The 17,041-nt window shown below is 43.8% G+C and overlaps 1 protein-coding gene across 2 annotated transcripts in view; it reads right to left on the bottom strand.

Annotated features, from left to right (window-relative positions):
- Positions 1–908: 908 nt before the first annotated feature.
- The window catches only part of LOC121534086 (DENN domain-containing protein 1B), a 191,824-nt gene continuing 175,691 nt past the window's right edge, over positions 909–17,041 (bottom strand). For both annotated transcript variants that reach the window (XM_041840540.2, XM_041840541.2), the window contains 3 exons: positions 6,378–6,451; positions 5,781–6,003; positions 909–5,598 (listed from right to left, as the gene is read on the bottom strand). In XM_041840540.2, coding sequence (XP_041696474.2) covers positions 4,606–5,598; positions 5,781–6,003; positions 6,378–6,451 — 1,290 coding nt within the window. In that variant the 3' untranslated portion in view covers positions 909–4,605. The remainder of the gene's footprint in view (positions 5,599–5,780; positions 6,004–6,377; positions 6,452–17,041) is intronic.

Genomic DNA, 17,041 nt, shown 5'->3' with positions numbered 1-17,041 from the left:
CCCGACGCCACCGCTCTGTCCTTCCGATGTTACCATGTCCTTGTTCAGCCACGACTCTGAGAAACATATAATATTACAGTTATTCAGATCACATTGATAGGATAGTCTCGAACCAAGCTCATCCAGTTTCTTCTCCAGTGATTGCACGTTCGCCAATAGAACGGACGGTAGAGGCGATCTATCCACTCTCCGACGACGTACTCTCGTCGGGTATCTCACACGCCGGCCTCTATAGCGCTGTCTCCTCCTTCGAGTGTCAGGCTCCTGGAAAAGTGACCTCAATGACCTCTTGGAGGCTCAATGCAGCCATAATATAATATAATATGCCATTTAGCAGACTTGCAGCCATGCCAGCCATGCTAACCAGATGGCCAAGGAGACCAAAGTATTGGCCAGAAAGCTCTAGGACCTGAACACCCAGCTGTGCGACAGCCTCCACATTGGAGACCTTAACGTGTCACCCCGATCTATCAAATCAATGCCTGCCCTGATGGGGACGCTTACAGTGCAGCATCAGAGTACTGGGCAACAGAGTATTGTGCCCACTGGAGAGACACTGAGCGAACACAAGAAGCTCCGCTCTGATCATCGCTCCCTCATAGACGAGCACCAGAAGCGGTTATCGGAGCACCACCGTGTCCTGCAGCTGGACCCCAAGGAGCGCCGCAGCCACTGAAGACCCCATAGTGACTGCCATAGTGGGGATGTTCACTGTCAGGAAACCTAAAGGAGAGGAGGGCATTAGAGCGAAGCCAGCAGATTGACAACTCCAGATCTGACAATCCCTCCCACTCCCAGCGGACAGCAGTCATAAGTTAACTGTGTTGCATAATGTCTACAGCTTATAAAATGTCATTTTGAGGTAAATAATCTACTTTCATTTAAAGGAGAATAGAATTGCACTGACCTTTCGTATAATTATGTTTTCTTTATTGAGAAAGAATTGAAAAAGGAATACAGGAAAATGTTGCATAAACATAAATATAATTAATGTTTAAGTTCACAGTGGATACAGTTGTCCATAGTGTGTTACATTCACCTATATGTTGTTTTTTTCTCTGCACTGAGAACATGCAAGTAAGTGTGCACACACTAGACATGAGTAGGTTGTATACGGCATATTCAAATCATTACAGTACCATGTCTCAAGACCAGTGAAAATGGTGAATGAATTAACTGTCAGTATTGTCAGTCACTAAATGGACGTTTTAAAAGACAAGTGATAATGCCTCTGTTAGTTTTCTTGACAGTCAGTTGGTTTTGATCTTGAATATCACATGAGTATTAGGAAAAAGGGAAATGCAATCATAGCATAAGAGAATAGAAGCTGTCAGCTTTCATCCGGTTTCCTTCTGCATCAGCCAGTAAGCAGTGAGACAGTAAACAGACATTCAGTGATACAAATACCAGCTTTTCAGTACACAGATACTCAGCCTCACAGGATTCCTAGCTGACTATTGCAAGTATTATGCTCAAGTAAACCATCACAATCCATTGCAGTTTAATACAGTAGTCATGTAGTACATGAGAAATAAATTCAGTTCGACAATAAAATAACCACTAAGTACAGTATTTCAACACCATGTTTGCAAGGCAAGTGTGGAGATTGGACAATACTACCGTAACCATATTTTTTTCATTTGATTAACAACAACAAAAAGAGATTAGCAGAACGTGCCAATATTTTGAAGAAAAAAAAACATTTTGAATTTAAAAAGACATCATTCATATACTACTGTACATGCATAACAAAAACTGAAAAATAAAGCAAATTAATTTGCAAGCATTTCTGCCACCTCATGAACTGAAATACTGTAACATGCTAAGTGAGTAATATGCTATATATTATAATAGCAGTTATATATTCTCCTTGTAAAATACTGTAATCAGAAAAAATTCATGTCTAATCACTGAAAATAATCTTTCATCATTCTGAAATAAACCTTGAAATATAACTACATACATAACCTATTCCAACAAAGCACAGCAAGATCATTCTCCATTTTGTGAGCTCAGTCAGAAAGATCATTGCAATATCAGCAAAGAGAAAAACATTAACAGCACAAGTTAAGCTTGATTATAAACATGTAAAAACATAGAAATAGAATGAATCAAACATAGAAAGTAAATGACAGCATCTAGTAGATCAAATAGGTTGAACTAGGTTTCATAGGTTAAAGAACTGAACAACATACATTTAAGGACGTGGTATATTCTCTGAGTCTCATTACTAAGTGGACCACTGGTTCTCCATGCATATACATTGCAGACAATATCTATTGAAATGTTGAGAGGACTTGACTCTTTAAAGATCCACTATGCGGAAATCACTCCTCCATTTCCTGGTTCCTAAAATTCTAATAGTTCAACTAATTTCAGTTTATGTGACAAAACAAGCAAGTATAGTGTTGAGAATCATTGTACCATCTAAACCGCTGTGAAATATATTTTCAATAACCAAAAATATTCGATTTTCAGCTGTTTGAAGTTGGTGTACAAAATCGAAAGTAAAAACTCAACTTAAAAATGGTAAGCATAGAAATAGTGCACATAGAACAGATCTACCGCTTCTTAGACTGGCTTTCAATGCGAAAAGTTACATGTAGCAGCTTTAAGATACATTAGCCATGGCATTTTCTCCCTAATACCTTGTGTTGACTACACTAAGTATTACTCATATAAGGCACGTCCTTCATTCTTACACACAAACCCACATTCTGGCCAAATTAGAGATAATCTAATGCAACCATCAGTTATCAATGGATTTACAAATATGATTATCAATTACCTGATCTGATTACAATTCATGAATATTGGTAACCTAAAATTCTATTCAGAATTTGGAAACTTTTTTTTGCATAGTATATTGACAGCTTTCAAACTTAAAAACTGTCCAAATAGGTAACATTTTGGGGAGTGAAATAAAACAGGCCAACAGATTGTACACGGGGCCCTTTCAAATCCAAATTAACAGCTGAGGCGAGGGACTTCTCAGAACCACGGAGAACGCTTTACAACCTCATCGTTACCACAGCCCAGCACTCAGGAGGGGCCGAGGGCTACCGTTAAACCGTCACACCCAACGGCACTACAGCAAACTGGCTAAACTCATCATCAACAATAACATCACCACAAACAAGCCCTGGAAAATACTTTATCCTGTCTGTATGTACTATAGTGGTACGATAGTGAGTGGCCACCATCTCTGGACATTACCCAAAGGGCTTGCATTCTCTCAATGGGAGATTGTTTTAAAATCACTTCAGACGTCTGTCCATACTCTCCGAGGAGAGCCGTATTGCTTCTTTTTTTTTTATCCTTCTACAATCATCTAAAGCCTTCCGGTAAAACACAGTGTGAAAGCGTCACCTCAGAGTATATGGGAAAGCTCGCGTTTCATTTGGTGTGCGCACATAGCAGCGATTTCAGTTTGTGAAATCCCACTCCTTCTAAAGAACTCAACTCTACTGGCCTCCATTTTAACTGTCAGCACCAAAAACCGTGAGAAAGAGGGAAGCGAGGAGGAGAGCATGTGAGGGTAGGATGGAGAGAGATGTTGTAAGATGGTGAGTAAGGAAGGGTGAAGAAAGGAGAGTGTGCACGAGCGCAAAGGAGTGGAGAGATGGAAAAAGAGAGTGTTGGAGAGCGAAAGAGAGATGGAGAGAGCAAAACAGACAGAGAGCGCCAGAGAGAGAGTGGATTGTCTATTCATTCCTATCATCTGTTTACACAACTCCTCTTCTCCTTGATGTCCTAACAAACAGGAGCATCCTGAGAAACAAACACTTGAGAAAAATACATCTCTAAATAGAAACTTCTGAAATCAAACTAAACGGAGCAACATATATTAAACTATCTTTACTGTCTGTACGCGCAGTGAGAAAGCTGTCCATTTTCCACATTCATGACATGTGATAGTGGATCTAAGCAGATCAAACGTTTCCAGAGTAACAGCTACATATTATACATTTTAAAACTGAGCTGTGCCAAAAGCAAATCACAGCTCCGTTTAAGGCATTGTGTTAGGAAACTATACAGCGGAACAGTTACTTAGGTCGGGGGGTTACTTTGTGTCTTTACAATACTTTCAGATCTCAGGAAAACTAAATGTGTTCTCTGTTAATTAAAACACACTGATATTTTAGTACCATTTAAGTGAGTAATAAGTACCCTTTCACGCGAGTGCAAATCCACGACAGATTTCCCTTTGTTTCCATGGGAAGTCTGTTTAATTTAGAAGACGGTTTGTTTTAATTCCGTAGCATGTTACAAGAAAGAGAACCAAGATGACCAGTCTTCAACTCTAACCCCTAAACTTGGCAGGAAGAGGAAAAGATCAAGCGTAAGTCAAAGAGTCACACAAGACACGATGGAATCGGATCAGGGCGAACACACACATCATTTCCTGTTGCCTGGCAGTGTCACTGTGACTTCCTGTTCTTTCCAGTAGGATGCCGTTTCTCCTAGACACTAGTCCAAGGTCCGTTTTTGCATTTTTCCCTCAGTGGTTAAGGTTAAGATTTGAGGAGGGCAGTCTGATTCTAGATCTGTGGTTAGAGGCAATTTCTACCTCAACCACCCCTGTCCCTTGTCCCTGTTTCTGTCTCAGGAGTTGTCTGTGGCTTTGCTGTGGTTGTTGGCATGGGTATTATCATGGGTGTTGTTGGTGTTGCAGTGGACCTGGGACAGTTGTAGGCTGGTCTGAAAGTCTGAGCTGAGATGACACATGGAATCTATCTCCTCCAGAAGTCCTTTCTCCTGGACCTCTTCCCCCGAGACCCTGCCCTGTTCCTTCCCAAGCTCCAGGTCCTCTCCCTGACCCTTCTCCTCGGGGCACTCTCTCTCCCAGGGGACCAGCACAGAGGGTTGCCTGGCCTTCACATTCACCCCCAGGCTATCTCGGTCCTTGCTGCCCTGCTTCTGGAGGGCCTTGTCCTGGTACTGCCTCATCGTCTCCTTGGACAGCACCTTCCTCCGCAGGATGCTGGAGGTAGTCTGGGGTTTGGACTCAGGGCTGAGCGGCTGGGGGTTTGGCGACGCTCTAGTGTGGGTTAGCGGTGGGGAGTGTGGAGGGGTGTGTGTTGCCAGTGGAGGATTGCATGTGGAGGCACGAGTTGTTGCTGGAGAGCGGTTGGATGAGATGTAGTGGTCTCCCAGGGATGGTGATGGAGGTGTGGGGAGCGAAGGCTCCTCTGGACGGAGCTGAGACAGACACATCTGGGGCTTGGCATAAAGGGCCTGGGGATTAGGTTGGATTTTGTGCTGGGCCTTGGTCTGAGGGGCCTGGGTCTTGGGCTGGAGATTGGGGACCTGGTTGTCCTGGGCTGGGGCTGGGGCTGGGGCTGGGGCTGGGGCTGGGGCTGGAGCTGGGGCTGGAGCTAGGGCGGGTGGAGAGGCTGTTGAGGGGATTTGCTTCGGCCTCTTGAGGCTGCTCTTGCTGGGCTGTCTACGTGGGGAGGGGGGCAGGTGTTTCCTGTGGAGGGCCCCGTCGTCCTGCCAGCCCCCTCGCTGTTCTCCTCCTCCTCCCCCACCCCCCACCCCGCTGCCAGTAGTACACAGCTGGGGCAGGTTGCTCTCACTGGGGGGGTTGGACGTGTTCTAGAACACAGACACAGATACACACAGAGAGTGGTTTATACATATAGAGGTTCTCTCTTATCGGTGCCTCATAGTCAATATTGTCCATATTCATAGACATTCATAGTCCAGGCTCTATCTATCTACTGTATGTATCTGGGGTTAGATTAGTGTGGTTTAGATGTTACAGATATTTCTCTTACCGGTGCGTTGTCGTTGATGTCGTCCATGGATCTGAAGAAGTCCAGGCTCTTGGCAGCGCTGAGTTTGCCGCGCTCTGTGCTGGTGGTGCTCAGAGTGTCCAGGATCTCCTCCAATAGGTTCATCTGGCCCGTGTGGGCGGAGTCTGTCTCCAGCTCCAGCGAATAGGAGTCGTCGCTGTCCTCGGTGTAGGACGCCACCTCCCCACTGTCCTCAGACGAGATCCTCAAAGCAAGCAAATTAAATTAGCAAAAATAAATCAGGAAATCAAATCAGAAAATTAAATTCAGCAAATGAATCCGCAAATCAATGAATACATGAAATTCAGAAAATACACAAATAAATCCTGTATATAACTAAATAAATAAGCCAGCAAATACTTCAGCTGATCAATGATAATTTCATGAATAATGATCGGTCCAAGAGGCTATGATCACAATGCAATACGTCTACTTTAGGACTAAACCACTTGAGGGCAGCATTGGTGTGAGGAGGAGAAGGAGGATGTGCAAACAAATAGATACATGTCACAGATCATTCATATTCAAACTATACTGGGAGTCTCTATTGGCATCGTCATATTCTAAATCAGAGCTTACTTGTTGGCACTGTCCTCTTCATCGCCATCGATGGCAAAGTCAGGACACCCCATGGGAGACTTGGTGTCATAATGCTGCAAAAAACAGACCAGCGTTCCACAGGTTACTCAAGGAAAATCCCATTTTAGCATGACAACATAACTCTGGATGGTGATAGTGCTGTGCTGTGTTAGTAACATGGAGACAGGGTGTTAATCACAGTCCAGTCCAGTCCACCCCAATCCAGTCCAACCCACCAAGTCCACCCCAATCCAGTCCATTCCAGCCCAGTCCAGCCCACCCTAATCCAGCCCACCACACCCCAGTCCAGTCCAGTCCACCCCAGTCCAGTCCAGTTCACCCCACCCCAATCCAATCCAGTCCAACCCACCAAGTCCACCCCAATCCAGTCCATTCCAGCCCAGTCCAGCCCACCCTAATCCAGCCCACCACACCCCAGTCCAGTCCACCCCACCCTAGTCCAGTCCACCCCACCCCAATACAATCCAGTCCACCCCAGTCCAACCCAACTCAGCCCAGTCCAACCCAACTCAGCCCAGTCCAACCCAGCCCAGTGCCTGGTACCTCAGATACAGTGTGTTTAATAAGCCACCTGTGTAACGTGTTTAACTGTATGGAGACTTAAAGGAGAGAGGGTCTTTATAGCACACTGAGTCTCCCTCCTCCCTCTCTCCCCTCCTCCCCCATGTGCTCAGCTCAGCCCTAGGCCTGCTATTAAACACACCTTCATCCACTGCACACGTGTGCTCTTTTACTCAGTCGCTACCTCTCTTTAAATGCCTCTAACTCACCATCTCTCTCAGTCTCTACCTCTCTTTAAATGCCTCTCTAACTCACTATCTCTCACAGTCTCTACCTCTCTTTAAATGCCTCCCTCTCTCACTATCTCTCACAGTCTCTACCTCTCTTTAAATGCCTCTCTAACTCACTATCTCTCTCAGTCTCTACCTCTAAATGCCTCTCTAACTCACTATCTCTCACAGTCTCTACCTCTCTTTAAATGCCTCTAACTCACCATCTCTCACAGTCTCTACCTCTCTTTAAATGCCTCTCTAACTCACCATCTCTCACAGTCTCTACCTCTCTTTAAATGCCTCTAAATCACTATCTCTCTCAGTCTCTACCTCTCTTTAAATGCCTCTAACTCACTATCTCTCACAGTCTCTACCCCTTTTTTTCTCTCTACCTCACTCTTCGTTTCTCTAGACATCCCTCTCACGCCGACTCTCCCTTACTCCCTTGTCCTCTCCCACCATCCATCCATCCCAGTCTCTCTCTTTACCTTCACACCCCTATTTCTCTCTCTGTACGCAGCCTATAAAACCAGGTTTGCCACATCAAAGCCTGTGACTTTCACAGCTCCCAGAGAGAAAACCTGACCTATCACAGAGAGAGATAAATAGAGAGAGAGGACAGGTCCAACTGAGGGAGAGAAAGGGGAAAAGGGGAACCTAAAATCCCTGGAGACTGAGGGGAGAGGGGGGAAACATTAGGGAGTTGCACCAACCTGGTCTTGATTAGCTAACACAGTGACAACCAAAAGGGAAGAATGTAACGTGTTGCTGATCTCTGCTCATTTAGGGCACACACACACACACACACACACACCTTACACAAATGCGCACATGTGCAGACACACACAAACACGCACAAAGGGGTTAACCGGCGCCTTCTCCATAAAAGCCACCAGAGGATAAATATGTGCAGCGTCCACTTAAACCTCTTAGCAATTTGGCTGAACAGGAACACACTGTGTTTATTGTCTGGCTTTGGCTGCTCTCTGGCTGCTCTCTGGCTGCTCTCTGGCTGCTCTCTGGCTGCTTTCAGGCTGCTGTCAGGCTGCTGTCAGGCTGCTCTCTGGCTGCTCTCTGTTTCTGATAGCTAGGAGCTATAATAATAAAGGCCATTACTGTAAATCAGCACTGTGATGCCATGTACACACACACAAGCGTATGGGCATACACTCACACACACAGTTATGAATCTGTGTTGAGTCCGACATGGCAGTTAGGGAGACTAGAGATGGGTGGGGTGGGTGCTGGGGCGCACACACAGGTCATGGTCCTTGCTGCTATTTAGCCTGTTCATTTGAGCACTGGGGCGTGTTTAGGGAAGCGGGGCCTCTCAGCGTGTCTAGGTGTTTATTAAAACAAGGGGAACCATCACCATACCCAGGCCATAGAGCCATAGAATTTAGCCCATATAATAACCATCACCATACCCATGCCATAGAGCCATAGAACTTAGCCCATATAATAACCATACCCAGCTCAGCCCATATAATAACCATACCCAGCTCAGCCCATATCATAACCATACCCAGCTCAGCCCATATCATCACCATACCCAGCTCAGCCCATATCATCACCATACCCAGCTCAGCCAGCCCTCCCTTTCCTATGGTCATAATTATATCCATGCTAGATTCCCAACCCCTACCTAAATACTGTAGAAAGGACAAACGATACAGAAAACAAAAATGCATCTGCACACAAAAGTAACCTAGACTAATAGTAACCTAGACTAACAGTAACCTAGACTAATAGTAACCTAGACTAATAGTAACCTAGACTAATAGAAACCTAGACTAATACTAACCTAGACTAATAGTAACCTAGAGGCAAACCGGATGGACATCATGAAGATGATCGGAGAGGTTGAGAGTAGAAGAAGTTCAGGAGAAAAAAAATAAATAGATGTGTATATGTATATGTATGTATATATGTATATATATATATATATATATATATATATATATATATATGTATATGTGTGTGTGTGTGTGTATGTATATATATATATATATATATAGATATAGAATTATTGTAAAATTAACTCTGTCCATAAGGTGTAGATAGTGAGTATGGACCGGAAGTAGAGGCCTGGGCGTTGTTGTTCACTAATTTACTCCAAGTAGGGAAAGGATGGTGGGGTTGAAAAGTAATAAAGGGGAATATATATATATATAAAAAATAAAAATAAAATATGGGGGATTGGAAGTGATGCAGACAATTACATTGATAGAAGATACAATCTATCTGCAATATTAAGCTGATCCTTCCCCCCAAAAAGGAAAAAAAAAAAAAAAAAAAAATTTTTTTAAATAAAATACTAACCTAGACTAATAGTAACCTAGACTAATAGTAACCTAGACTAATAGTAACCTAGACGAATACTAACCTAGACTAATACTAACCTAGACTAATACTAACCTAGACTATTAGTAACCTAGACTAATACTAACCTAGACTAATAGTAACCTAGACTAATAGTAACCTAGACGAATAGTAACCTAGACTAATAGACGAATAGTAACCTAGACTAATACTAACCTAGACTAATACTAACCTAGACTATTAGTAACCTAGACTAATACTAACCTAGACTAATAGTAACCTAGACTAATAGAAACCTAGACTAATACTAACCTAGACTATTAGTAACCTAGACTAATACTAACCTAGACTAATAGTAACCTAGACTAATAGTAACCTAGACGAATACTAACCTAGACTAATAGTAACCTAGACTAATAGTAACCTAGACGAATACTAACCTAGACTAATAGTAACCTAGACTAATAGAAACCTAGACTATTAGTAACCTAGACTAATAGTAACCTAGACTAATAGTAACCTAGACTAATAGTAACCTAGACGAATACTAACCTAGACTAATAGTAACCTAGACTAATAGTAACCTAGACTAACAGTAACCTAGACTATTAGTAACCTAGACTAATAGTAACCTAGACTAATAGTAACCTAGACTAATAGAAACCTAGACTATTAGTAACCTAGACTAATAGTAACCTAGACTAATAGTAACCTAGACTAATAGTAACCTAGACTAATAGTAACCTAGACTAATAGAAACCTAGACTATTAGTAACCTAGACTAATAGTAACCTAGACTAATAGTAACCTAGACTAATAGTAACCTAGACTAATAGTAACCTAGACTAATAGAAACCTAGACTAATAGAAACCTAGACTATTAGTAACCTAGACTAATAGTAACCTAGACTAATACTAACCTAGACTAATACTAACCTAGACTAATAGTAACCTAGACTAATAGTAACCTAGACTAATAGTAACCTAGACTAATACTAACCTAGACTAATAGTAACCTAGACTAATAGTAACCTAGACTAATAGTAACCTAGACTAATAGAAACCTAGACTATTAGTAACCTAGACTAATCGTAACCTGGACTAATAGTAACCTAGACTAATAGAAACCTAGACTATTAGTAACCTAGACTAATACTAACCTAGACGAATACTAACCTAGACTAATAGTAACCTAGACTAATAGTAACCTAGACGAATACTAACCTAGACTAATAGTAACCTAGACTAATAGTAACCTAGACTATTAGTAACCTAGACTAATAGTAACCTAGACTAATAGTAACCTAGACTAATAGAAACCTAGACTATTAGTAACCTAGACTAATACTAACCTAGACGAATACTAACCTAGACTAATAGTAACCTAGACTAATAGTAACCTAGACTAATAGAAACCTAGACTATTAGTAACCTAGACGAATACTAACCTAGACTAATAGTAACCTAGACTAATAGTAACCTAGACTAATAGTAACCTAGACTAATAGAAACCTAGACTATTAGTAACCTAGACTAATAGTAACCTAGACTAATCGTAACCTGGACTAATCGTAACCTAGACTAATAGTAACCTAGACTATTAGTAACCTAGACTAATACTAACCTAGACTAATAGTAACCTAGACTAATAGTAACCTAGACTAATAGAAACCTAGACTATTAGTAACCTAGACTAATAGTAACCTAGACTATTAGTAACCTAGACTAATACTAACCTAGACTAATAGTAACCTAGACTAATAGTAACCTAGACTAATCGTAACCTGGACTAATCGTAACCTAGACTAATCGTAACCTAGACTAATAGTAACCTAGACTAATCGTAACCTAGACTAATCGTAACCTAGACTAATAGTAACCTAGACTAATCGTAACCTGGACTAATCGTAACCTAGACTAATCGTAACCTAGACTAATAGTAACCTAGACTAATCGTAACCTAGACTAATCGTAACCTAGACTAATCGTAACCTAGACTAATAGTAACCTAGACTAATCGTAACCTAGACTAATAGTAACCTAGACTAATACTAACCTAGACTAATAGTAACCTAGACGAATACTAACCTAGACTAATAGTAACCTAGACTAATAGTAACCTAGACTAATAGTAACCTAGACTAATAGTAACCTAGACTAATCGTAACCTAGACTAATAGTAACCTAGACTAATAGTAACCTAGACTAATCGTAACCTAGACTAATAGTAACCTAGACTAATAGTAACCTAGACTAATAGTAACCTAGACTAATACTAACCTAGACTAACAGTAACCTAGACTAACAGTAACCTAGACTAATAGTAACCTAGACGAATCCACACTTTCTATATATGAAACACACATGCTGATTTAACATGCAAGTCATCCAGTGGTGTTGATTACAGTGGAAATAGAATGGATATTGGAGAAACAGTCCAGCCAAGCTAACCCAGAGACAACCATGCTTTTCATGACAGACTGATATTAAACTGAGGTGAAAATGGAAAAGTGATTCTCTCCTCTGTCTCTCCCTATGTCTCTTGTTCTATCTGTCTCCATCTCACCCACTGTCTGCATCTCTCTCCCTCTTCTATCCCTCTTTCTCTCATGACAGATGACTCTGCTGCAGTGAAAGAGAAAAAGAGAGAGAGCGGCAGAGAGAGAAGGAGAGACAGAGAGAAGGAGAGAGAGAGGGGGAGAGAGTGAATGAAGGAGAGAGAGAGAGAAGGAGAGAGAGAGGGAGAGAGGAAGGAGATACAGAGAGAGGGAGAGAGAGGGAGAGAGAGAGAGGGAGAGAGAGGGAGAGAGAGGAAGGAGATACATAAAGAGGGAGAGAGAGAGAGGGATTGAGAGAAAAGGAGATACAGAGAGAGAGAGGAGAGAGAGGGAGAGCGAGAAGGAGATACAGAGAGAGGGAAAGACAGAGAAAGAGACAGAGAGAGAGACAGAGAGAGGGAGAGACAGAGAGGGAGAGACAGAGAGGGAGAGAGCGCCGCGCCAGGAAAAGATGCATCAAATTATGTCTAATACTGAAAATGAAAAGGTCCAGGCTATTTCACGAAATCTGTCCAAAACCGCCAGTTTGGAAGACAGAGGGAAAAAGCCATTTAGTTTGTTTAAATGCACACTAAATCACTAAACTCACTGTTGTGTGGTTCAATAGTCAATAGCTACTCTGCACGGTCACCTCTGCTGGCATGACAATGGACCTTCTTACTGTCTGTGAATATTTGTTTGAATTATGTTTAGTTCACTGATGCGATATACACAATGGTGAGTTATTCTAGTCATTGTCAATACCTATGCAGATACACATATTCTGTGGCAATAAATCATTTCATTTACAGTAAGTTGACAGCTATCTTCTCACTTAAAATAATTTATTGAAGTACAATTCTGGTTAAATAAAACCTGTCTATTCAATATTGATAAGTAATCCTCTAACCTATTGTATAGTGTCATGTTTTCCAAACGGAATGAGCCAAGACATGAAATCTATTTAGAGGAGAGCTCATGGCAGAGACTCTATGAAACCTTCATATGCCATACAATAAATCTATATTTCACTCCTCTAGTTATGAGAGGAAAATAGTAATCACGGTCCAATTCAGACAGAAATATTTGAAGAAAATAACTTTTTCTCTCTCTCCTCGGTCTGCTTGACTAGTTATGTGAAGCGAGCATGCGGCCAACGACAGAGTGCTAGCGACTTTAACTACCAGCTCTACATTATACATTTCATATGGTGTTTCTGAGTGGCCACTGATCTCACAGCTTGGCACACTACGTGAGATATGCCTGGAAAATGCAAACAAACCTTATAGAGAGAGAGCGAGAGAGAGGGGGGGAGAGGGGGGAGAAATGGAGAGGGAGAGAGAAAGAGAGAGTGAGAGAGAAGGGAGAAAGAGGGGGAAATGGAGAGGGAGAGAGTGAGAGAGAAGGGAGAAAGAGGGGGGGAGAGGGGGGAAATGGAGAGGGAGAGAGAAAGAGAAAGAGAGAGTGAGAGAGTGAGAGAGAGAGAGAGAGAGAGAGAGAGAGAGAGAGAGAGGGAGGGAGGGAGGGAGGGAGGGAGGGAGGGAGGGAGGGAGGGAGGGAGGGAGAAGCATGGCCAAGTCTGTCTTTCTGTTAGACATAAAACTACAGACGCTGTTTGAGGCAGGATCCACTGCCTGCCTGCCAGTCCAACTGGCTGCCTCTGAAAGCACACGCTTTTTAACAAACCCACTAAAAGAAAAGGATTGTGCACATTTAGCTAAAACATTAAGTGGTTCTCTAAAACCACCAAGCGTGTCGGTGGATGGATGCAGTACTTCAAAGATACCAGCAGACGGTAGTTTCGATTCAGCCAAAAATCTCACAGGCCAGAGACTACAAATAACCACCTAAACACACACACACACACAGACACAGCCTAAACACACACACACACACACACACACACACACACACACAGCCTAAACACACACACTGACAGGCTCCAATCTCCACATCATCACCATACAGATGTGTGCAGTTTCTTCCCCATTAGAACAGAAGCACAAAAACAAACTGTCCACACTAGCCAAACACACTCACTCTCCATTCAACACACACACACATTCTCTCTCTCATGCTGGTCAACAAACAAACACACACACACACACACACAAAAACACACACACAAATAAAGTCTCAGTTATACAGTTATACACACACTGATATCGTATATGAGAAGAAACTCTAAAGATGAACCAGATCATTCATTAATTAGATTTCAAGGACAGAAATTGAGAATGTTGTTAAACACTACATGGTGACGAAAGGTATGAGAGGTTCAGATGTTTGTATCACTCAGAGAGCTGACCATGAGTGTGTGTGTGTGTGTGTGTGTGTGTGTGTATTGGGCCCCTGACGCAAGGTGTGGGCAAAGTGTGTATGAATTATACAGCAGATGAATGGTCTGTTCTGTTCTGTCTCTTTAATATGCAGAGATGGAGAGGAGAGGAGAGGTAGCCCTGGCCAAGGGGCTCCATCTGTCTACATTGGGCCGGGTACAGGGGATAGGGTAGAGATGGGGTTTGGTGTTGAGGCAAAGGTACTGTATATTGTTAGGGATGAGTGTATGGGTTGGGTACAGGGCAGTAGGCTCGAGTATGGGTCTGGGTTATATGGTAGTCTTGGCCAATGGGGCTCCATCTGTCTACATTGAAGGTTACAGGGGATGAGGATTGGGTCTGGGATACGAGTTTGATGTAGCAATTGATCTGAAGAGCTGCCTAACACACACACACACACACTCGCCACAGAGAGACCAGTGCTCTGGGACATGCCATCCTGTGTGTGCCTGCACCAGCAGTCCCTGGGGTCCCGTTACTGTGGCAGAGCTCAGTGGCAGGAGCAAGGAGGGAGGGGTGTGTGTGTGTGTGTGGGGGGGGGGGGGCTTGTGTTACTATCCTTGTGGAAATCCCCAAAAGTCCCCCACAAGTATAGTAAAACAAATAAAATTATCCCTTGTGGGGACATTTCCCAGGTCCCCACAAGGACAAAGGCTATTTTAGGCTTAGGGTTTAGGGTTAGAATTAGAGTTAGGGTTAGGGTTAGAATTAGGGGTTAGGTTTAGGGTTAGGAGTTAAGGTTAGGTTTAGGATTTTGAATGGAAATCAATTTTAGGTCCCCACAAGGATAGTAAAACATATGCTGTGTGTCTGTGTGTGTGTGTCTGTGTGTGTGTGTCTGTGTGTGTGTGTGTGTCTGTGTGTGTGTGTGTATGTGTGTGTGTGTGTGTGTGTGTGTGTGTGTGTCAGAGAGCCCGGTAGAGAATCTCTAATTGGTAGTGGTGTGCTGAGCCGTCACACCTTCTCTACTCTGTGTTCATCAGCCTCAACACTGGTAATTACAGACAGGACCCCCAGCACCGTGGCCGTGGCCACCGATTTGGACTCACAATGTCAGTGTTTCCCCTTGGTTTGTGTCTATAGGCGGTACCCACTGTCACATATTGAGCCGACAACCACACAATCACCATGCAAACTACATCTAGCAGGAGCTTTGTATGTGGTACAGTGTCAGAGAGAAACAGAGAGAGAGACAGAGAGAGAGAGAGAGAGAGAGAGAGAGAGAGAGAGAGAGAGAGAGAGAGAGAGAGAGAGAGAGAGAGAGAGAGAGAGAGAGAGAGAGAGAAAAATGGGGGGGGTGCATGGACTTGGATGTGCCAGCTTGCACATATTAAGAAAACATGGCAGTTTTTTAATGATGCCACAAGGAGATTCTCCTGAGGAAGTGCTGACTAGCGGAGGAGCTGTTGTGTTGGATGTCTGTCCATACTGTACACAGAGACACACAGCAAACTAACAAACACTGTAGACTGCTACTACTGCTGATGTTACACACTAGAAAATCATTAGTGATAATCTGGCACATTGACAAACTACGAATAGGAAGAAGGATGTAGAGAGGAGACCAAGGGAAGAGAGGTGAAGCTAGATGAGGAGGGAGATGGAAAGAGAGGGATGGGAGAGAGGGAGGGGAAGAGAGAGAGGAAGAGAGGGAGGGGAAGAGAGAGAGGGGAAGAGGGAGGGGAAAATAGGGAGGGGGAGAGAGGGAGGGGGAGAGATGGAGGGGGAGAGAGGGAGGGGAAGAGAGATGGAAGAGAGGGAGGTGAAGAGAGGGAGGGGAAGAGAGATGGAAGAGAGGGAGGTGAAGAGAGATGGAAGAGAGGGAGGTGAAGAGAGAGATGGAAGAGAGGGAGGGGAAGAGAGAGATGGACGAGGGTTAGTTGAAGAGAGGGATGGAAGAGAGGGAGGGGAAGAGAGGGAGGGGAAGAGAGGGAGGTGAAGAGAGGAGGTGAAGAGAGGAGGTGAAGAGAGGGAGGGGAAGAGAGGGAGGGGGAGAGAGGGAGGGGGAGAGAGGGAGGGGGAGAGAGGGAGGGGAAGAGAGATGGAAGAGAGGGAGGTGAAGAGAGGGAGGTGAAGAGAGGGAGGGGAAGTGATATGGAAGAGAGGGAGGTGAAGAGAGGAGGTGAAGAGAGGGAGGGAAGAGAGGGAGGGAAGAGAGGGAGGGAAGAGAGGGAAGGGAAGTGATATGGAAGAGAGGGAGGTGAAGAGAGGAGGTGAAGAGAGTGAGGTGAAGAGAGGAGGTGAAGAGAGGAGGTGAAGAGAGGAGGTGAAGAGAGGGATGTGAAGAGAGGGAGGTGAAGAGAGGGAGGGAAGAGAGGGAGGTGTTGAGAGAGATGGAAGAGAAGGAGGTGAAGAGAGTGAGGTGAAGAGAGGAGGTGAAGAGAGGAGGTGAAGAGAGGAGGTGAAGAGAGGGATGTGAAGAGAGGGAGGTGAAGAGAGGGAGGGAAGAGAGGGATGTGTTGAGAGAGATGGAAGAGAGGGAGGTGAAGAGAGGGAGGTGAAGAGAGGGAGGTGAAGAGAGGGAGGTGAAGAGAGGGAGAGGAAGAGAGGGAGAGGAAGAGAGGGAGAGGAAGAGAGGGAGGTGAAGAGAGGGAGGGAAGAGAGGGAGGTGAAGAGAGGGAGGGGAAGAGAGGGAGGTGGAGAGAGGGAGGGGAAGAGAGGGAGGTGAAGAG

The sequence above is a fragment of the Coregonus clupeaformis genome, chromosome 20, assembly GCF_020615455.1.
Source record: "Coregonus clupeaformis isolate EN_2021a chromosome 20, ASM2061545v1, whole genome shotgun sequence".
Classification (NCBI taxonomy): domain Eukaryota; kingdom Metazoa; phylum Chordata; class Actinopteri; order Salmoniformes; family Salmonidae; genus Coregonus; species Coregonus clupeaformis.
The sequence above is the reverse complement of the archived record's forward strand: the minus strand, read 5'-3'. Positions and strand labels throughout refer to the sequence as shown.